The following is a 20,607-nucleotide window of genomic DNA, read 5'->3' on the forward strand; positions in this document are numbered from 1 at the left end:
CTGGCAGAACACTCCCATGCTCCACACAGCTGGCCCCGCCTACCTGGTTACACACCTATGGGGCCTTACCAAGGATAATTGGGTTATTTCACATGCCTCACCTTCCAGCAGGGTAGCCAGGCATGTCCAGAGCTGGCACAGAGTTCCCAGAGCATAGAGCAAGCCAGGCCTCCTGTGTCTCAGGTTGGAACTGATCACAAGGCCGCCTAGTTTTGAGGGTTTGGGAGAACAATTCCAACCCTCACTGCAAAGTGGACACAAAGAGACCTGGAGGACTAGGGTCATTTTCACAGTCAACCTGCCACACTGATCTATCACCAGGTTAGCTGAGAGCTGGCCCAGGCCTGTCCCTGGGCTGTCTTGAGCCTGTGGGTTCCACCCAGTCTCCCTGGTTTTCTCAGTTACCTCAGAGGTCATTTTGATAAGAGCCTGAACCCAGAAACTCAAAGACTAATTTTCCATGTATCTATGCTACTTGAAATCTACTGCATACACAAACACACGTTTACACTAACACACATTCACAAAAATGTACATGCTCACTCCCTCACATGCCCTCTGCCACTGGCCGTCAGATATCTGTGGGTCATCTGACCCCTTTATCTAATGGTGGACAAGCCTGGATGGATGGAACCCAGGCAGCCACTGAGTCCTCTTGGGACATCACCTCAGTGGGGTAAAGGGGAGGGTGAAGGCCACATGGGTCCCCATCCCAGCTCTGACATTAGCAGTGGGTCCCCAGCAAGTCACTTTCCTCTCTAGGACTCAGTGCCCCCTTCTGGAGATTGAAGCAAGAGAATGAGATACTCTTGGTCCCTGTGGCAGTCAGTGACACACAGGTAGCTTCCTCTGGCCCCCACCGCTGGGGACAGGCAAAGGCATCCAAGCCGGAGCACAGCTCCCAAGCAGTGATTTCCAAGCCCCACAGGAATAGCAAGGTTTTCACAGGAAAATGTGTGAATGCAGGAGCTCAGAGGCAGCAGGGAGCCAGCAGCCTACAGAGCCACCACAATCCGGTGAGTACCCCACTACCCTTTTGGGAGAGCTTTCAGCCACCAGTGCCTGGGACACAACAGGAGAAGGGGCAGGGGTGCATGGGGTCGGGATGGGAGAAGAAAGAGACTATAATGAATGAAGAAGGTTCAGTCCCCCAAAGGTCCTCCCCAACCTGGCACTAAAATGGGGCAGGAGGCTCCCAGGACCATCCACTGGCAGAGATGAGGGGCCCATGCATGGTGGATGGGGACAAAGGAGGGGTATCTGTCTTCTCTCCTCAAAGCCAGGGGCAGAGACTACTCAGGTACCCTCCCCAAGCACCCTCAAGGAACCAACCATCCTCCCAAGGAAGTAGAGATGCCCTTCTACCCCAACCCAGCCCAGGGCAGAAGTCCAGCCCAGGGAGGTGATTCCATGCACAGGTGAACTGCCTGTCCCTTCTCTGAGGGGAGGAGAAGAACCTGGCAAGGGTCACTGCTATCAACAGTCAGTCCTCTTGAAAATACAGTCTCATTTCCAGATGGAGAAGCTGGAGTCAGGGAACGGAAGGGGCTGTCCCTTCTGCTTCTGTCGATGGGAAGAGTAGAGTACCAAGGTCCAACCTGGGGGTCAGGGAAAATGACTGGGAGGCTTGCCTCCCCATGATGTCTTGGCATCTAGGGGCATCACTTCTATTCCCTGGGGCAGGCCTGGGCTATCTTAGAAAAGCTGAGGCTGGGGGAGCCCAAGGCAGCCTGGTGCCACCAGGTCATACTTACACAGAGGGGAATTCTTGCCTGGTCCAAGAAATGGCCAGTCAAGGAGCCTGGCTGCAGACCCAGGAAGTATATGAGGCATCCTTAGAACCCGCAGCATCTCACACTCACCAGCACCACAACCACCCATATGACAGATGGGAAAAGGGAGGCCCAGAGAGAGAGAGAGAGAGAGAGACATTAGACAGCTTGCCCAAAATCCCTCAGGCTACTTCCATTCACCAGATAGTATCTCAGATTCTTAGCAACCCTGTGCACCGTCTGTGGCTTAACCGCTAAGCAAAGCTGCCAACTCCCAAATGTGCACCCCCCCAATGGTTCCCATGCATTTCATCCAAGACCCCCCTCCTTAGAGTCACTCCCTTCTAACTACCAACCTTATCAGGAAGCAACTCCAGCAGGAAAGTAAGTAAAGCTCCTTCAGGTTCCTGGTGGAAAAAAGGTTGCTGAACAATCTTCCTCAGACAAGTTCCTGATGCCCTGAGTGGCCCAGCTAGGATTTTGGGATAGCCCATCACTGCAGGATACTAACAACAAAGGACCACAAGCCTCTGGCACATCAGGTTTGCAGTCAGGCTTTACTACCGAGGTGTGAGTCTCTCATTGGAATGTCAGAGGTTTTGTTACTGTCTTTTGATTTACATCAAGTCTAAGGCAGGGAGCAGTGGCTACACATCCACAGGGTATGTTCTATGCGTGCTAGCTCTCTTGAATGTATATATTGGTTCTTTTTTATAGAGTGTAAACCAAGTTGTATAACCTATAATGCAAACAGACATCTATCTCGTTCTAATTAAAACTATTTGCATTGTTTAAAACTCGGCCGGGTGTGGTGGCGCACGCCTTTAAACCCAGCACTCATGAGGCAGAGGCAGGTGGATCTCTGTGAGTTCAAGGCCAGCCTGGTCTACATAGTGAGTTCCAGGCCAGCTGAGGCTACAGGGAGACCCTGTCTCAAAAAGACAAAAGAAAAAAAAAAAAAAAACCTCACAGCAATTATGGCAGGGGGACACTGGAGCAGTTCTGTGGCTTTTCTGGTGGCTCTCAGCCAAAATAGCAACTTAGTAATTATCAATTAGTATGTCTGGTCTTGTGTTGTATCTTGATCTGGGGCTGATCCTCAACCCAGGTGAGGCAGGAGAGAAGGGCATTTGACAGCTTCCATCCTTTCCCATGCCTTTCCCTACACACACACACACACACACACACACACACACACACACACACCAGCAGCAGCAGCTGGTTAATGATGACATCTGCCCTCTTCAAGGCTGGGCAGTGGGGAGGGAGGAGAAAGAGGATAGAGGACATGCATCGGCTGGATGCTTTTCGAGTTAGTGTCACCCTCTCCCAGGTTGGTGCTTCTCTAAAGGGGTATTTCATGTGTTCTTCAGAAGAGACATTCATTGCAAGGATCTCTTCTGTGTACCCCTCTGTAAAGAGTCCCCACTCATCTCAGGAATCTGCAAGGCGAATGAGAAGAGCGTGCACATGAATTCCTCCCAGCTGGCCTCTCTGTCTTGGCCATCCCTGCACTGAGTCAAATCCACATTCAACCCCCACTTCCAACCCCAAGGGAAGATGTAAAAGTCACCCTGCAGCTTCTTTGTCACCTGCCTTTTGCAAGCGCCCCCCCCCACCCCCCACACCCTTGGCACCACTCCAGCACCCGGTTGCAGCTGAAACTTTGGCTTTAACATCTCTGACCAGCACAACCATGGACCAGCCCACTTGGCCCCACTATTTTGACCCTCAGTTTAGTGACCTGTAAAATGGCCTCCATCACACCTCCCTCCCAGGGCTGCCCTGGGGGCTGTAGGAAAGCTCTTTATAAACTTTAAAGGGCTGGGCATGGAGTACTGTTACTAGGACTGCTCAATCAGCAGTTGGTAACACATCTGACTTGGATGTCTCTGAGTTTCTGTATCTGGTAGAGGCAGCCGTTCCCTTGAGGCAGCAGACCGTAACTTTCCCTCTCTTTCTTCCTGGGCATGCACTAGTGTTGGGGGCATGCTGACTGGTTAGTAAGAAAGTGGGGGGTGGGGAGTAATAGAGACCAGGAATGGACCAGGGGGCACCTGGGATACTGCAGATGAGTCAGTCCCTGGCCTTGGACTGCAGAAAACTTGGGAGGTGAGAGGAATGTGTGAGTCTCGGGACCTGTGTGGCACCTCCCCCCTTGGGTTTGCCACTTACCCAGTCAAGGGCACAGAGCCTATTTCTGTAGGTGTTTCTCTTCTCCTGAGGATCGCAAGGGCTGGGTTTAATCAGATTTCTCACCACCTGCCTTGGGAGAGATGCTGTTAATGACGCAAGTGCTTGCTCCTGGGCTGCTTGGCCCTGCGGGATCCCAGAATCCTACATACCCCAAAGAATATCCCCGACATGCCCAGGACCCATTGTGGGTCTCAGACACATCTTTACCTGTTCCTGGTGAAATGACAACTATGGGGAAATTTGTATCCTTTTATCTTAAAATGATACCTTTCCAGGCTCTGCAATGTTAAAATGTCCTTGGTAATTAATTTTTAAATGGCCTCACTTGGGAAACCACAACTGTGGCAGGCTGGGTCAACACATTTTGATGTTTAATTTGATCACTTGTGAGTTCCAAGCCTTTTAGAACTATTGCTCCAAGAAGGGAAGTGCAAGCGTGAGTCTCTCCCTCTTGGCAAAGCCAGGATTCAGATTCAGCAGTGGAGGAATTTTGTACTCAACATTGGAAAGTGGGAATCAGATCCATCACAGTTCTGCCACTGAGGTGCTTTGTGACCATGAAGGAGGCATGCACCCTCTCTGGTCTGTTAGACTAAATCACACATATTTCCTGCTCCTTCCTAGACTCTGAGTTCCTCAAAGACATGGTCTCTATGTCTTTACTGCTCTATATATTTTTATTCATTTCTGGAGAATACAAGTCAGAAGCTAGATTATGTTCCGATAATATATATCTTAGCATCTGTGTGTGTGCATATGTATATGTGTGTTTGCGTATGTACAAGTTACCTGGGTGGGGGGTACATGTGGGAGTGTGCACCCCTACATGTGGAGACCAGAGGATAACCACAGGTATCATTCCTCAGGCACAGTCCACCTTGTTTTTTGAGACAGGGTCTCTCGTTGGAGCTAGCCAATGTGGCAAGGCTGGATGGCCAGTGAGTCCCTAGGATCTATAGGTCTCTGCCTCCCTAGCACTGGGGTTATAAACATGCTACCACACCCAGTGTTGTTATATGGATTCTGGGCATAGAACTTGGGTCTTCATGTTTACAGGGCAAGCACTTAACTGACTGACTCATCTTCCCATCCCCATCTTAATGTCTTAAAACAACAAAGATTGGTCTCTTCTTTCAGCTCTGCTGATGGGGGGTTAGGGGTGAGACGCAGGAACCCAGACAGTGGCCTCTGTGCTGGATAGCTTTAGTGTCAACCTGACACACCAGGGATGAGGGAGCCTCAATTGGGGAATTTCCTCTATTGGACTGCCCTGTGGCCATGTCTGAGGAGCATCTTCTTGATGAGTGATGTGGGAGGGCCCATGGGCAGGTGGGCCTGTGTTGCATAAGAAAGCAGGCTGAGCAGGGGCCAGACCAAATTTAGTTAACCAATCATCAGTTGAGGGACACTTCTTGATTGTTGAGTGATTTGGGCGAGCCTAGCCCACTGTAGGTGGTGTCACAACTAGGCAGGTAGCCACGGGTGGTCTAAGAAAGCAAGCTGAGTACGGACCTGAGGAACAAGCTAGTAAGCAGCATTCCTCATTGGTCTCCACTTCAGTTTCTGTCTCCAGGCCCCTGCCCTGGCATTCCTCAGTGATCTCGATGTGTAAGGCAAATAAACCCTTTCCTCCCCAAGTTGGTATTGGTCAGAGTATTTTGTCACAGCAATGAAGAACAAACTAGAACAGCCTCTGTCCAGAACATTGCTTGTCACTGTGACAAAGGGGGAAGACTCTCCATGGTGTCACTAAACACTCCACTCAGACTAACAAAAACAAGTCATGCAACCAAACTTTAAGGCACCCAGAATATACTAGCAGGAACAACTGAGCAAATGACAGTGATAGGCCCTAAAAGCAGCAGTGAGGGCCGATGCAGGATGTGGACAAAGACAGGCTTGGACTTGAATCCTTGCCCTGCCAAGCATTAGTGAGTCACCTTAGACATCCCTTCCCTGCTCTGAGCCTAGGTTGCCACAACTACATGGTAAACTGTGGAATGGCCAGAAGATCACCATAAGGTTGATGTACCAGATACATGTCAGAACAAGCATACCCTCCAGAAAGGTTTTATGACAAGCTCTCGTTAACCCCACAACCAGCACTGTAGGAGGGAAGGAGTGGGGCTGGTGAGATATGAATAGTACAGGAGGCTCCAAAGGTTAGTGATGGGATGGTCTCACTAGCAATGTTGCTTTGAAACAAACATATCATGGCCCTCTGCCAATTTCTAAGGACATTCTGATTCTCACTGACATTCAACTTTTGATCCTCACTGTAAACCTCTGATATAACAAGCTGCTGTGCTAGCTATAACAAATGCCTAGGGTGGTCTGCTTATAAAGAGAGCAGTTTTGGTTTTGACTCACAGTTTTAAAGGTTTCAGTTCAGGATTAATTGGCCCTGTATTTTGAGCCTCTCGGGTAGGGAGGCAGGACATGATGGTCAGAGCATATGGGAAAATAAAACTGCTCACTTGGAAGCAAAGAGGAAAAGGGAGAGGCCAGGATCCCTCAACCCACTTCAAGGGAACACTCCTACCCCAATTGCCTAAGGACCTTCCACCAAGCTCCATCACTTAAAGGCTTTCTGTTGCTCACATATTTGAACACTTGGTCCCAAGCTAATAGCACTATTTTAGAAAGTTGTAGAACCTCTAAATGATGGATTCTCTCTGAAGAAGTGGGTCACTGAGGACAGGGCTTGAGGTTTATAGCCTAGGCCTACAAATGGAATGTAACCATCCACCTCACACTCTTGCCAACAATGCCTTCTCCAACATGATGGAGACTGTGTCCCCTTAAACTGTGAACCAAAGTAAACCCTTCCCTTAAATTGCTTCTTTTCAAGTTATTTGGTCACAGCAACAAGAAAAGTAAGTAATACAAGGTCCCACCACCTGTTAATAGCATTGCCCTGGGGATCAGGTTTTGAGGGTCATTTAGATCCAGACTTCAGTGGCCACCATCTTCACCCTTTTTGTATAGAAATGTTTAGTAGCTTAGGCCAGGCATGATGGTGTACGCCTTTAATCCCAGGACTCAGGAGGCAGAGGCAGGTGGATCTCTGAGAGTTCCAGGCCAGCTGGGGCTACAGGGAGACCCTGTCTCAAAAAGACCAAAAAAAGAAGAAGGAGAAGGAGGAGGAGGAGGAGGAGGAGGAGGAGGAGGAGATGTTTGGTATCTTGGTATCTCAATTTGTTTCACATCTTGCTCCAAGCCACAGAAATTAATGTAAACAACATTTAGAGCAGCCTGTAAATTTCAGTGACCATTGACTATGGACCAGGCAGTGTTCTGAGGTCAGAGTTGGCAAACCTCAGGCCACCAATTGGACACAACCTACCATTTGTTCACATCAATAACACTTTATCAAAACACAGCCCCACCTATTTGTGCATATGTTTTCTGTGGAAGATTAACACTACAGCAAAAGGGTCTCCTACCTGTAGCAGAAGCTACTTGGACCTGCAGAACACAATGTGCTTACTACCTGGTTCTCTACAGGAAACATTTGCCAGTGCTGTTCTAAGCAATGCTATGTCTGCGAAGAATCATTTCAGTGGGAGTGCCTGGAAATGGGAGTCCCTCACTGAGTCCCACCATGTAGGGAATTCATAACACAATCCCTAGACACTTGTTCTTAGGATCATACATTGACCACCCTGCCCTGGCTGGAGGGAGCACATTAGAAAGTCCTTGAGGGTGTCCAGTGACTGCTTGCACGTGGGATTGTTATTAATATTTACCTGAAACATTTTCTTTTGTGCATATGTATACCTGCATGGGTGTGTGTGTCTATGTGCACATGTGTGCATGTTCACATGTGTGAACACATGTGTGAAGGCCAGAAGTCAACCTCAGGTGTTACTCCTCAGGGAACATCCACCCTATTTTTTGAGATAAAGTCTCTTATTTGTCTAGAGCTTATCAAGTAGGTTTCGCTGGCTGACCAGCAAGTCCAGAGCTCTGCCTATGTCTGCTTTCCCACCTCCAGATTACAAGTGTGTATCATCACATCCAACTTTTGAATGTGGGTTCCTGGAAATCAGACTCAGATCCTCATGCTTGTGCAGCAAGTACTTTACCCATTGAACTATCTCCCCAGCCCAGGAAACATTTTCTTAATCACAGTAAATGGTGAATGTTCACGCCAACGGATTTGCCCTGTGCCTCCTCCACCGTTCCCTTGGAGGCACACAGCCTCCAGAACCTCACTTCCCTGCTTGTGGGAACCCTGCCGTGTTCCTCAGCAGTAGATCTAATAGGATCTTTGCAATTTACATTCACCAATGTGGATCAGGCCTATCACAGAGTAAATGGCACCGAGACTGCACAGAGGACACACATGTGGCCATGATCACCCAGCATGGGAGGCTTAGTCCTCATCTGCTGAGGGCCCTTGCAAAGTCACAGGAAACTGACAGAGTCATGAGCCTGTTGTGCCAGAAACACAGAAAGATATACTTATGTTTTTCACAGTGCCAGAATTTATTGAATAACAATAAATTTACAAACATGTCAGTTTCAATGATTGCAATTTGCCAAGTAGTCTTGATCTTCCTTCAATAGCTAGCTGTTGGCAAACATGGGTTCTCTTATTCTAATTTTAATTACTAAGGTTAACTCTCAGATTACACATTATATGTCACAAGGTAATTATAACTGTATATATGTAGGTAGTCTAGTTCCATTTCTGTTGCTGTAATAAAATTCCCTGACCAAAAGAAACTTGAGGAAGAAAGGATTTATCTGGCTGACTTACAATTACCAGAAGAATGACTGTTTCAATGCCATATAATCCAGAACATTAGTCGTGGCAGTGCCCTGGTAAACTATTATGTGACCTGACTAACAGGCCTGTTTTCCCTGCAGAGTTTTCCTGGGCCATCCACACCTAGCATTTCTATAATTCATGCTTATTTGGGCTGCATTAGTGACTGGGAATCTTTTCCCAGGGAAATTATGGGCCCACATTCAACAGGTGTGGGCCTTGAGGCAAAGAGAGGGCAATACCTACCTGGTCTGCCTCTCCCAATGAAGAAAAACAACACTCCAGCTAAGCTCTGCCTTGCATAGGCTGTGTGTTCTTGAGTAATGTCACTCACCCTCTCTGGAGAAAGGAGGATATTTAAATGCATGCTCCTCTAAAAGGTTCCACTTGGCCTAGGCGTGTGGTTCAGTGGTAACAGCTTTGCCTTGCATACACATGCTGGGTTCCATTCCCAGCCCTGAAATACCAGAGGGAGCTGGAGAGACAGCTCAGCAGTTAAGAGCATTGATTGCTCTTCTGGAGGACCTAGGTTCAGTTCCCAGCACTCACAAGGCAGCTGATAAACACTGATAACTCCAGTTCCAAGGACTCCAACGCCCTCTTCTGGCCTTCATGGGCACTGCACACACAAGTGCACATACATACATGCAGGCAAAACACTCATACACATAAAATAAAAATAAATCAGGGCTGGAGAGATGGCTCAGCGGCTAAGAGCACTGACTGCTCTTGCAGAGGACCCAGGTTCAATTCCCAGCACCCACATGGCTGCTATGAACCATCCTTAGCTCTAGTTCCAAGGGAATCCGAAGCCCTCTTCTGACCTCCGCGGCATTGCACAACACAGGTGCACTGAACATACATGCAGGCAATACACTCATATACATAAAATAAAAATATAAATAAATAAATAGATAAATAAATAAATAAATAGTTAAGGTTCCTTTCAAGTTATATAGGAGAGATTAAAATCAAAGTCATGGGTTAAAGAGCCAGAGATCCAAATCTAAGTCACCTGATACCTCCACTTCTGTGAGTCTCCCCTTCTTTCCCTAGCTCTAGTCAGGAATTTGGGGGCCATCCGCTACCATCTCCAGTAAGCAAGAGCAGGTGGGTATGCTGTTTATAAACAAACAAGCCTTTAGCAAATGTATAACCACCATTATCACCCTTGTTATCTCTCTAGCCTTCATCCCTGGGCCTTTCTGAACACGATGTCCTCACCTGCCACCAGCAATGGGGTGTTCGTTGTCATCCCTCCCAGCAACACTAGCGGCCTCCGCCCACCTCCAGCCATTCTGCCCACCTCCATATGCCAGCCTCCGGGGATCATGCAGTTCGAGGAGTCACCACTGGGGGCGCAGGCACCCAGGGCCACTCAGCCACCTGATCTAAGACCCATGGAGACGTTCCTGACTGGAGAGCCCAAAGCTTTAGGGGTAAGAGCAGCTTCCCACAGGATCCAAGACAAGGGTGCTGGAAAGTGAGCGCTCAACCAGAGCAGGCAAGCACACCGGGGGAGGGGAGCAGGCAGGGGATAAATCCAAGAATGCACTTATGCACTAGACAGACAAGGACCCTCCCCAATGGAGATACTGGTAAACGAATGACTAAAAGAACTCCAAAGAGGGTTAAGAATGATGGATGCTGGGAAGGCGTCTTAGTTTGTTCTTCATTGCTGTGACAAAATACTCTGACCAATATCAACTTGGGGAGGAAAGGGTTTATTTAGCTTACATATCCCGGGTCACAGTTCATCGGGGAGCCCAAGGTAGGAACTCAGGGCAGGAACCTGGAGGCAGGAGCTGGAGCACAGGCCGTGGAGGAACTCTGCTTACTGGCTTGCTCCCACATCACTCATCAAGAAGATGCTCCTCAGACATGGCCACAGGCCAGTCCAATAGAGGAAATTCCCCAGTTGAGGCTCCCTCAACCCAGGTGTGTCAAGTTGACACTAAAGCTATCCAGCACAGAAGGTAATGCTAACAAAAAAGGATGGGACGTTCTCTCTGGGGAAATAATACTGAAGCTAAATCCTAGGTGAGGTTGAAGCCAGCCCAGGAAGATCTAGTGGAAGGATGGGTAAAGGGAAAAAAAAATCACTAAATAGAGAAATATCAAGTGTCAGGGTCCTGATGGGGAGAATGGGTGTGGCTTGTTGGCGAATGAGATACAATAATAACATGACTAGTGGCTGTATGTAATGAACTAAGGAAAGAAGGGGGAAGACACGACCACAGGGGGATGGAGACAAAATGGAGGGCAAGGGTGAAATCCTATAGGGATCACAGTCCAGGAAGGATGGCCTCTGAGTTCTTTTCCAACATCAGATGTCCTTGAGATAGTAGTCTCTAGGAAGAAATAAAATATAAGTGAGAGATGGATGGGTAGATAGACAGGTAAGACAAACAGATGATAGATAAAACATGATTAGAGGGATAGATACGTGATAAATAGGATAAATGATGATAGATGATAGATAGATAGATAGATAGATAGATAGATAGATAGATAGATAGATGAGAGATAGATGAGAGATAGATAGATGAGAGATGATAGATATAGATAGATGATAGATAGATAGATAGATAGATAGATAATAAACAGATGGGTAAAATAGATGATATACTGATGGATAGATATGACAGACAGATAAGATAGAAGGATGGATACTTAAATATTATAGATAGGTGATAGACTAGGTAACTAGAATAGGATAGACATGATTGGTAGATAGATAGATAGATAGATAGATAGATAGATAGATAGATAGAATAGATTATAGATAGATGATAGATATAAAAATATAGATAAATGACTGATGCTAGAGGATGAATAAAGATAGATGATAGACAGATGATAGATGATAAATGATAGATAGATAGATGATGATGATAGATAGACAGACAGATAGATAGATGATAGATAGATAGATAGATAGATGATAGATAGATAGATAGAAGATAGATGATAGATATGTATGTTGCTTTAAAAAGCTTCAAATTCAATGCAGCAGCTTTTGGTGTAAAAATAACAGGTTTTGTGGTGACATAGTCACACGTACATATCATTCTTCTTTGCTCTTAATCATAGCAGTTTACTTGGGCCAGGAACTCATGAATGGGGGCAGTCCTCAGAGCTACAGTTTCAAGCCCCACCCCAGCAGTGTGAGCAGCGAACTTCCAGAGGTCAAAGCATGAAGCAAAGTGGGGAACTCACCTGACTAGCTCCAGGTGGGGGGTCTGCTGCACGTGGCTGATGAGGAGGCATTTGCCTGATATGAGCCTGGGCTGATCCATCAGCTGCTTGAGATTGGCTGAGCTCAGCTGTCTGTATTTGGCAGAAGCCCAACTATTTATTTAAAATATATACTCTTAAGTTGGGTTTCTGTTTGCTAAAATATTGTTAGGCTGCAATTTGTTGCATAGGAACAATTACAGTTCGTATCTGTTAAGAGTCTCTGAGAGGCACCTACACACTGTACCCTTATGTTAGAGTCTCAAGTCTCAGCACCACCTGGTGAGCCAGGGACTCCAGTTTCCATGGGACAGATTAGGAGCCTGAAGATTATCTACACTAAGTCACTTGCCCAAGGCCAGACTGCCAGCAGGTGGCATCCCGTAAGGCAGGACACCCTGACCCATAAAGTCCTACTTTTAGTCCCACCACTCTGACCTGCAAACCTGCTGAGATGCAGAGCTCTATCCCAAAAGCTGGGCAGGGTTACTGCTACATGAGGCAACTCGGGAGAGCAAGCAAAAAGGGGTATTCTGCCAGGCATGGTGGCACAGGCAGGCCTTTAATCCCAGCACTTGGAAGCCAGAGGCAAGCGGATCTCTGTGAGTTCAAGGCCAGCCTGGTCTCCCCAGAGTTCCAGACCAGCTAAGGTTACATAGTGAGACCCTGTCTCAAAATTAAAAAAAAAAAAAAAAGAAAAAAAAGAGGTATCAAGGGCGCAATGGTGAGATATGTAAAAGAGCTTGCCACACTTTTGATCCCTGGAACCCACCTCAAGGTGAGAACTGATTCCATAAAGTTGTCCCTGACCTACAGAGAAAGAGAGAGAGAGAGAGAGAGAGAGAGAGAGAGAGAGAGAGAGAGAGAGACTGAATTTGATGAGACAAAACCACATCTATGGGAAACCTAAGTATATGTCTTGGTGTGCCACCCAGGGGAAGATCACCAGCTTTGGGGTTAGCTGGCCTGCTGCTTCACAGCAGCAGAATTACTGAGTGTCCTAGCACTCAGTTTCCTGATTTGTAAAATTAAGATGGTACTTACATTCCCATGTTAGGGTTAAAGGAAGTCGGGCAAACACCCATCACAGTGCTTAGCGCTGACAGGCATTCACAGAGTGCCTGCTGGGACCTGCACTGCCTGGGGAAGCTGAGGAGATGGAGGGCAGGCAGCAGAGGAGAGACAAAAGACCAGAGTTTGTACCCATAAAAATCCCAATTCTTGACACTCACATTAGAAAGCGCTGTACTGTCCCCATGACCCCAAGAATGTGATTCTCACAGCCAGAGCTGACTATGGATGGATCTGCTGCTGGTGGGAGGTTGGGGGGGTGCTCTGCCCACAGCAGGAGCCTCTATGGAAGTCCAGGAACTGGAAGGGGGCGTGGGCTGGACAGAGGCTGGACTCTCCATATCTTTTCCCACTCATTTCTGAAATGCATTAGTCACCAAAAACATTTAGAAGGCAATGTGGCAGAATTTATCAGAAGGCTGCCTTTTCCCTGGAGTTTCCACCCTTGGGAAAACCATCCCACTTACGGGACTGTTCTGTGGGGTGCTGGTAAATTGAAAGAAAGAGAAGGGAAGATAGGAAAAGGGGTAAGGAGGAAGGGAGGGAGGGAGGGAGGAAGGAAGGAAGGAAGGAAGGAAGGTTTGTGCAATACAACAGCAAGCAAGGTTTTGTCTTGAAAGAAGGAAAGAAAGAGAGAAGGAAGGGAGGGAGGAAAGGAGGGAGGGAGGAAAGGAGGGACAGAGGGAGGCAAAAATGGAAGTCAAAGTGTAAATTTGTGCCCCCAGTCACTGGGTAGATCAGGGAAAGACAGCGAGAGGACTCCCAGGGAGTGCTGGGAGTCCAGAAAACAAGCCTAAGGCTAAGAAAATCCCACTGCAACTCAGAGCGACGCTTGAGAACCACGGCCCAGATCACACAGCCACTGCAGCCCACAGAGTCCTGGAGCTCCTGGTAGGCTGAGGGGAGCTGGTTCTTTCTTAAAACTATCTGCTACAGTTGATATAATGCTGTGGCTTCAACCTAAAGGGAATCTGAGTTTCCTCCCCGACTCTGGGGAGCAGCCAGCCGCGCTCTTCTGCGGGGTCGGCAGGAGGCACTGTGGAGTCTGAGCCCCGCCGCTTCCCGCAGACCGTGCAGATCCTCATTGGCCTCATCCACCTGGGCTTCGGGAGCGTGCTGCTCATGGTCCGCCGCGGCCACCAGGGGATGCTCTTCATCGAAGGTGGCGTCCCCTTCTGGGGAGGAGCCTGCGTGAGTGCGGGGGGTTGGGGGGTGTTGGGGAAATGGTCCTGCCTCGTCCCAACATTCTCCTAGCCTCGGCTCTCCCTACGTCTGGGTCTAACTCACCTCTGAGAATAACCCAAGCGTTACTATAACCCCTTACCCCAAACGTTCATCATAAACATCAGTCTGACTCCCAGCAAACAGGCAGAAAAGGCCACTGAAGACCATGGTGAGGGTCATGCAGGCCAGCGTCCAAATAACACCCATGATACCTGTGTCCTAACCCTGCAATCCAACCCCACCTGCAGAAATCCCTCCATGCCCTCTGTGCGTCCCAGCCCTTCCTGGCTCTAAGGGCCCTGCACCACGCTAAGACCTCCTTATCTGCTCCTTGGCATCAAAGTAAAGGAGTCGTCAAGATGATAACGCTGTCTGAGCCTCCTCCAAAGATGCAAAGGTGTCTTCACCTCTGGTGATGGCCGGCTACCTCCTTGAAGCACAGGCCTTGGGGTCAGCCTAATAGGGTCTGAATGGCAGCTGCAGTGTGTGACAGTGGAGTCCCTTAGCCATGTCACTGGAACTCCAGCCTCTACTTCCTCACCTAAGAACTTGATTCATAGACTTAGCTCCACCTGCCCCACAGTTTACTGAGAAAATAAGGAGAGGGTGCATGTGCCAACCAATAATCAGCCTTCCAGTTCTGGGCCAATAGTGTTGTCTGCACACATCACCTTTGGGGAAGAAAGCGAGGCAGAAGTGTGCAGAAGGTGCCTCATGATGCAGGTGATGGTTCTAGAACTCGGGCAGTGGCTGTCTTCCCCAGTCCAGGCAATCCCTGAGCTGCCTCCTGCCAGGCTCAGTCACAAAATATGCCCCATAAAGATTCAAACATGGGGCTGGAAATGACTCAGCAGTTAAGAATGTGTACTCTTCTTCCAAGAGACCTAGTTCAATTCAGCACCCATGTCAGGCAGCTCACAAAAGCCCCTAACCCCTGCTCTCTTTTGGCCTCCACATTCACATGGGCAAAACTAGACACAGACACAGACAGCGTGCGTCACAGACAGACAGACAGACAGACACACACACACACACACACACACACACACAAACACACATACAATTAAAATAATAAAAATTATTTCAAGATTTCAAACATGGTGGAAGGGAGAAAAACAAGATAAGAACCTGCTTGTCGATCTTGAGACATTAGAGTCAAGAGACCTGGGTGGGCCATGTGTAGCCCAGTTCAATCATCTTAGAACTTCACAAGGTTGGGGAGATAATTCAGCGAGTAAAGAGCTTGCTGTACAAGAATGAAGGCCTGAGTTGGAGTTCCATCACCCATGTCAAACGCTAACCTGGGCTTGCAATCTTAGTTCTGGGGAAGCAGAGACAGATGGATACAGGTAGATCCTTGGAGCTCACTGACCAACTACCTTAGCATAAGCACTGATCTCCAAGTCCCAGTGAGAAACCCTGGCTCAGGAAACAAGATAGTGCCTAAGGAGAAACAACACCAAAGGTTGGGTTCTGACCTACAGAGAGAGACAGAGAGAGACAGAGAAAGACTTTGCATCACTGTTGGACATGGTGACACATGCCTGTAATCCTAACACTGGGGAGACGAAGGCAGGAGGATCAGGAGTTCAAGGCCAACCTGGGCTACATAGTGAGTTTAAGGTCAGTCAGGGATACATAAGACTTTGTCCTCCACATCACTATCCTCTAGGTTGGGTGCTAAACGTATGTACGTTTTCTGTGTATCTCTCTAGAAAGAGGACTCAGAGCTTTCCTCAAAGGCCCAAAGGAGTACCTGGGTGAAAATTCCCAAAAGTCCAAGATAGGAGGCTAGATACAGAAGCAAGTCAGCTGGAATGTGGGTCTCATTTTTGACAGCCTAGGCCAGTCACTGCCTCGGGGTGCCAGCTTCCTTACTTTCTCCAGCCCTGACAGCAAGACTCTAAATCCAGCCACCATTTTGACATCACTCAACACATCGCAGCTAAACTCAGACCCGACCTGCTTCTTTTTCCCATCATCTTGGCCATCCAGTCACCACAGCCAAAAGCATGCCAATAGACAGCCTGGGCTCTTCTCTGGTTACCACATTAACCCACCAGGAGATCCTCTCTGCTCACCTTCCAAAGCAAGATCCAGACAGGTCCACATCTCCTGTTTCCATCCCTCAGCCTGTCCACCTCTCCAGCGCCACTCTACCACCTTGGCCCACATCACATGGTCAGAAGTGTCTCCCTGTAACCCCAGGGATTCCCCTACCTCACGACCCCTGCCCCCGCCTCTGGCATCTCCATGTGGCCTTTCAAATGATGTCTCCAGTAAAGAAGCCGAATATAAGCTCATTAGTTGTTGGGCTAGCCCAGATTCATTATGTGAGGCCACGGACAAGTGCATAGGCACCATGATGCAGGTCCACTGGGAGTCATCTTTGGAGAAACCTCTGTATCCCACATCCCCTGCATCTCCCACTGGCCTTCCAGCTCAGAGAAATCTTCCCTATCCTGCCCCCCAACCTCAGGTAGCCCCCAGTGACTCCCCACACATCATTACAGTTCCTGTCACAACTTCTCTTTTCTTCATTACTTATTTTCTAGGTGTCACTACTGCCCAATTTGAGCATCGGTCCCATGAGAGCAAGGATCTTGTCCACTTTATCCAGCTCTGTTATGTTCTTGGTATATAACTGATACTCAGTAAACATCTGATAAGTGATTATTTGAAGGACAGTACACGCCCTAAGATACAATGTCAATGAAAACACATATTTCATAAGCTATGGCTTAAGGTCCCAGGACAGAGGCCTCTTAGAGAACCCCTTAGACACCCTTAGAGACATACCCAAGATGCAGATGAGGAAGCTGCTGTCCTCTGCCTGGTATACCTGTGCCCTCCTGGTGGAAACTGGGCATGATGTACCCTGCTCAGCATCCCAGGCCTCACTGGGGTCTCTCTTCCCCACACAGTTCATCATCTCTGGGTCCCTCTCAGTGACAGCTGAGAAGAATCGCACCAGCTGCCTGGTAAGTCTGAATGGAGATGCAGGACCAGGGGCAGGAATGGGACCCACTCAGCTGTTGCTCCTCCTATCAGCTCACTCCTTGACCCATTCAACAAGCATTTGGGGGAACCTCATAAGTGCCCAGGAAGGGGCAGCCACATATAAATGTATGGAGAGAGGAGCCAGGACACTTCCAAAACACAACCCAAGATGGATGGCAAGGGTCTCGGGATGACGTACTCACAGACTTTCGGAGGAGCAGAGATGCACGAAGGATGCCTAGGAGAACACACACAGGTCTTAGCAAGTGCACAATGCTTGGGAAGGCCTGGGCCTGGGGGAGGGTGAGTACTCCAGTGATAGGTAGGCAGGAGCCTCCTGCAGACCTGGCCCTGGGGAAGCCAGGGAGTCCAAACTCCTCCCTAGAAGCTCCCAATAGGATGGACAGAAGATGGAAAGGGAGACAGTGCCACCTCTTCCTGAAGTCCCAGGGAAGGAAAAGAGGAAAAAAGAGTGGGCCAGAAAACAGACACACACAGGACACAGGGCCCCCGCCCCCACCCCTTGGCCATGGGAGGGAGGGTGCAGGAGGCTGGGCATGGTGAGATGGCACCTCTTGTCCTTCCCCTTCTCTTTGCCTCTTCTCTGTGCTTCTCCGCCCCGTCCCTTTCCTCCCACAGGTGAGGAGCAGTCTGGGGACCAACATTCTCAGTGCCATGGCAGCCTTCGCTGGAACGGCCATCCTTCTCATGGACTTCGGTGTCACTAACTGGGTGTGTTAGCAAATGTCCCCGGGGTGATAAAATTGGAAGGATGGGGCTGCACCCAGGATAGGTCCCCAGCACTAGGTATTAGCGGAGCCTGTTGGCCCAACAGACCCCATAAGTATAACTGAGCTAATGACCCATCAGGAGAAGGTAGACATGGCTTATGTTGGCTATGGGTTTGGGTCCCCAGGATGTGGGCAGAGGTTACCTTGCGGTGCTGACCATCTTCACCATCCTGGAGTTCTTCATCGCCGTCATTGCTACCCACTTTGGATGCCAAGCCACCCGTGCCCAGGCTAACACAGTGAGTACTCCCACACCACGTCCACCCAAGCTGGGCCCCCAGGGAAGCTGTTGGCTGGGAGGGATCCACTAAGAAGTTGTAGATCAACAAAATGGGGCTATTCACCCCATGGCCACAGGGGGGCACCAGCACCAGTGGCTAGGCTGAGCTATTCGGCTGCCCTGAGATCTTTGTTGGGGAGCACACCTTGCACTTTATGAGTCTCCAGGGAGCCCATAGGCTGTGATGAGGCGGACACTTTAGAAAAGACAGCATGACTGGGTGGACGTTAAATTCATTTTCCAAAGACAATAGACAGAGAAGACAAAAAGAAGGAGAGTAGGCGTATGGGTAGGATAAAGGTTTCCCTGGGCAGATACAGGATGCCGCTGGGAAAGTCTTGGAGCTGGAGAGTGCGTTGGATTCAGGGAGAGGAATCCAGAGGATTTGCTCAGCGCAGGGCTGGTGATGACGAAGCAACAGAGCTGCCCGGGGGAAACACCAGCTCACTATCTCCTAGAGGAAAGAGATCACTTTTGTCTACTTTGCTCGCTACTCTGTGCTCAAGCCCTTGGATGATAGTTGACCCTAGAAATTTCTTTCTGACCACACAGTCCATTCCTAGGGCGCTGTTCTCAGGCTGCCCCACAAGGTGGCGCTACTGAAACGCTCCTGCAGAGCTTTCCCTGTTCCTTTCTTTGCAGTCGGTGATTTTCCTGCCCAATGCCTTCAGCACGGATTTCAACATTCCCAGTCCAGCAGCCTCTCCGCCCCCTGCCTATGACAATGTGGCATATATGCCCAAGGAGTCGTCGGAGTAATTGATCACAACTCCTCTCCTGCAGGTTGGAGTCCAAGGTTCCCACTCTGGACCCAGCCTTTCCACGCACACCTTGCTCATCCTGGGACGGCCCTTCCCCAGCTAGCCCCTCCAAGCCACATGCACTATGGCACTGAGTGAAGAGTTCCATCTGCTCCCCATTTCCCCCAGTTGTGTCTCTCCAAAAAGACACAAGGCTCCAGGGTACGTCCCTCAGCCCCTTGAGCCTTGTCACCTGCCATAGATGGTTCCTCTGTACTGCTCTCTGCTCACCCTGGGAAATCCTGGGTCTCACAGAGGTTTCCCAGGTTTGAGCCCTCAAGGTCATTAAACTCAGAGAACTCAGATGTTCCATAATGGACTGGAATTGGCCCTGGCATTTTGTAGAGGGGCATAGCTCTGGTCCACCACACAGCAAGGCAGTGGGCCTGAACTCAAGGCTCCTGGCCCCAAGACAAGCTCTGTTCTTTGCCATCTGCTGCTACATCTTTGGGCTTCTACTTCCTAGCTGGAAACTGAGGTTGTTCTAGCACCTGTGGCTCTGATGTCCTTGGGGTCTACCCCAGGCATTGTCCCCCATTCTCTCCAGAAACCCTCCTTTTCCTTATCTGTAATATGGAGTGGGTATTGACTACTGTCCCACCCACGTCCATAGGAGAGGAAGTTGCAGAGGAGGCTGAAGCCAGACCGCTATGCCACCCAGGTCACCATAGACAGGTGCACAGCAAAAGTGGCCTCCCCGATCCCCTGTACCTTTCAGCACTCCATACCTCACCCCTGCCTGAAGAGCAAGGGTACCCCTGAGAGTCACCATGGGAACCAAGCTGAGTCCCCAAAAGGATAAGAAGAACCTTCAGTCTGATGTTCTTAAGCCCTGGCATACAGCTTGTCTTATGCATGCCATGGAGGAAAATAAACAGTGTGACTTAGACTTTGAGCTGGTCTCACTGCAATGGCTTTAAATGTTTAGGCAGGGTCTCACTATGCAGCCATGACTGGCCTGTAATTCACTATGTAGACCAAGCTGGCCTCAATCTGAAAACCAGTTACAAGGCTGTGTTCATCTCCACACCTCCTACTTCAAGACCTAATTTAAATGTTACTGTCTTTCCAAGAAAGGTATTCAACCCTAAGGGCTTAGCTCAGTGGCAGAGTGCTTGCCTAGTGAGCATAAAGCCCTGGATTGAGAGTCCAGCACTGAAAAAAAATTAACTCAAAATCAGTCATAGATACAAATTTTAAAATTAAAACAAGCTTTGAAAAGAAAACAAGGGAAAAAATGTTACTTTGAGATAAGGATTACCTAAGCAATAATAGCCATAAAAGGAAAGGTAGATAGGAGGGAGTGGGAGGCCATTAAAATTAAGAGCTTCTGTTTACAAAAAAAAAAAAAAAAAGATAACAACCCACAGCAAGTGTTTAATGTAAACCACAGATTATGAGAAAAATGTGAAATCTGAAATATCTTACAGAGGTTTCATATGCAGAACACATAAATAACTCT

The 20,607-nt window shown here is 48.7% G+C and overlaps 1 protein-coding gene across 1 annotated transcript; it reads left to right on the plus strand.

Annotated features, from left to right (window-relative positions):
* Positions 1-901: 901 nt before the first annotated feature.
* Ms4a15 (membrane spanning 4-domains A15) lies at positions 902-20,040 on the plus strand. The gene is given in 8 exon segments (XM_008840719.1): positions 902-1,016; positions 9,929-10,181; positions 14,119-14,241; positions 17,199-17,255; positions 17,914-18,006; positions 18,191-18,304; positions 18,988-19,077; positions 19,080-20,040. Coding segments are annotated over 8 exon segments (951 nt in total). The 5' UTR covers positions 902-960; the 3' UTR covers positions 19,245-20,040.
* The last annotated feature ends 567 nt before the right edge of the window (positions 20,041-20,607 follow it).

Source organism: Nannospalax galili, unplaced genomic scaffold (assembly GCF_000622305.1).
Source record: "Nannospalax galili isolate Female #2095 unplaced genomic scaffold, S.galili_v1.0 scaffold1321, whole genome shotgun sequence".
Taxonomy (NCBI): Eukaryota; Metazoa; Chordata; class Mammalia; order Rodentia; family Spalacidae; genus Nannospalax; species Nannospalax galili.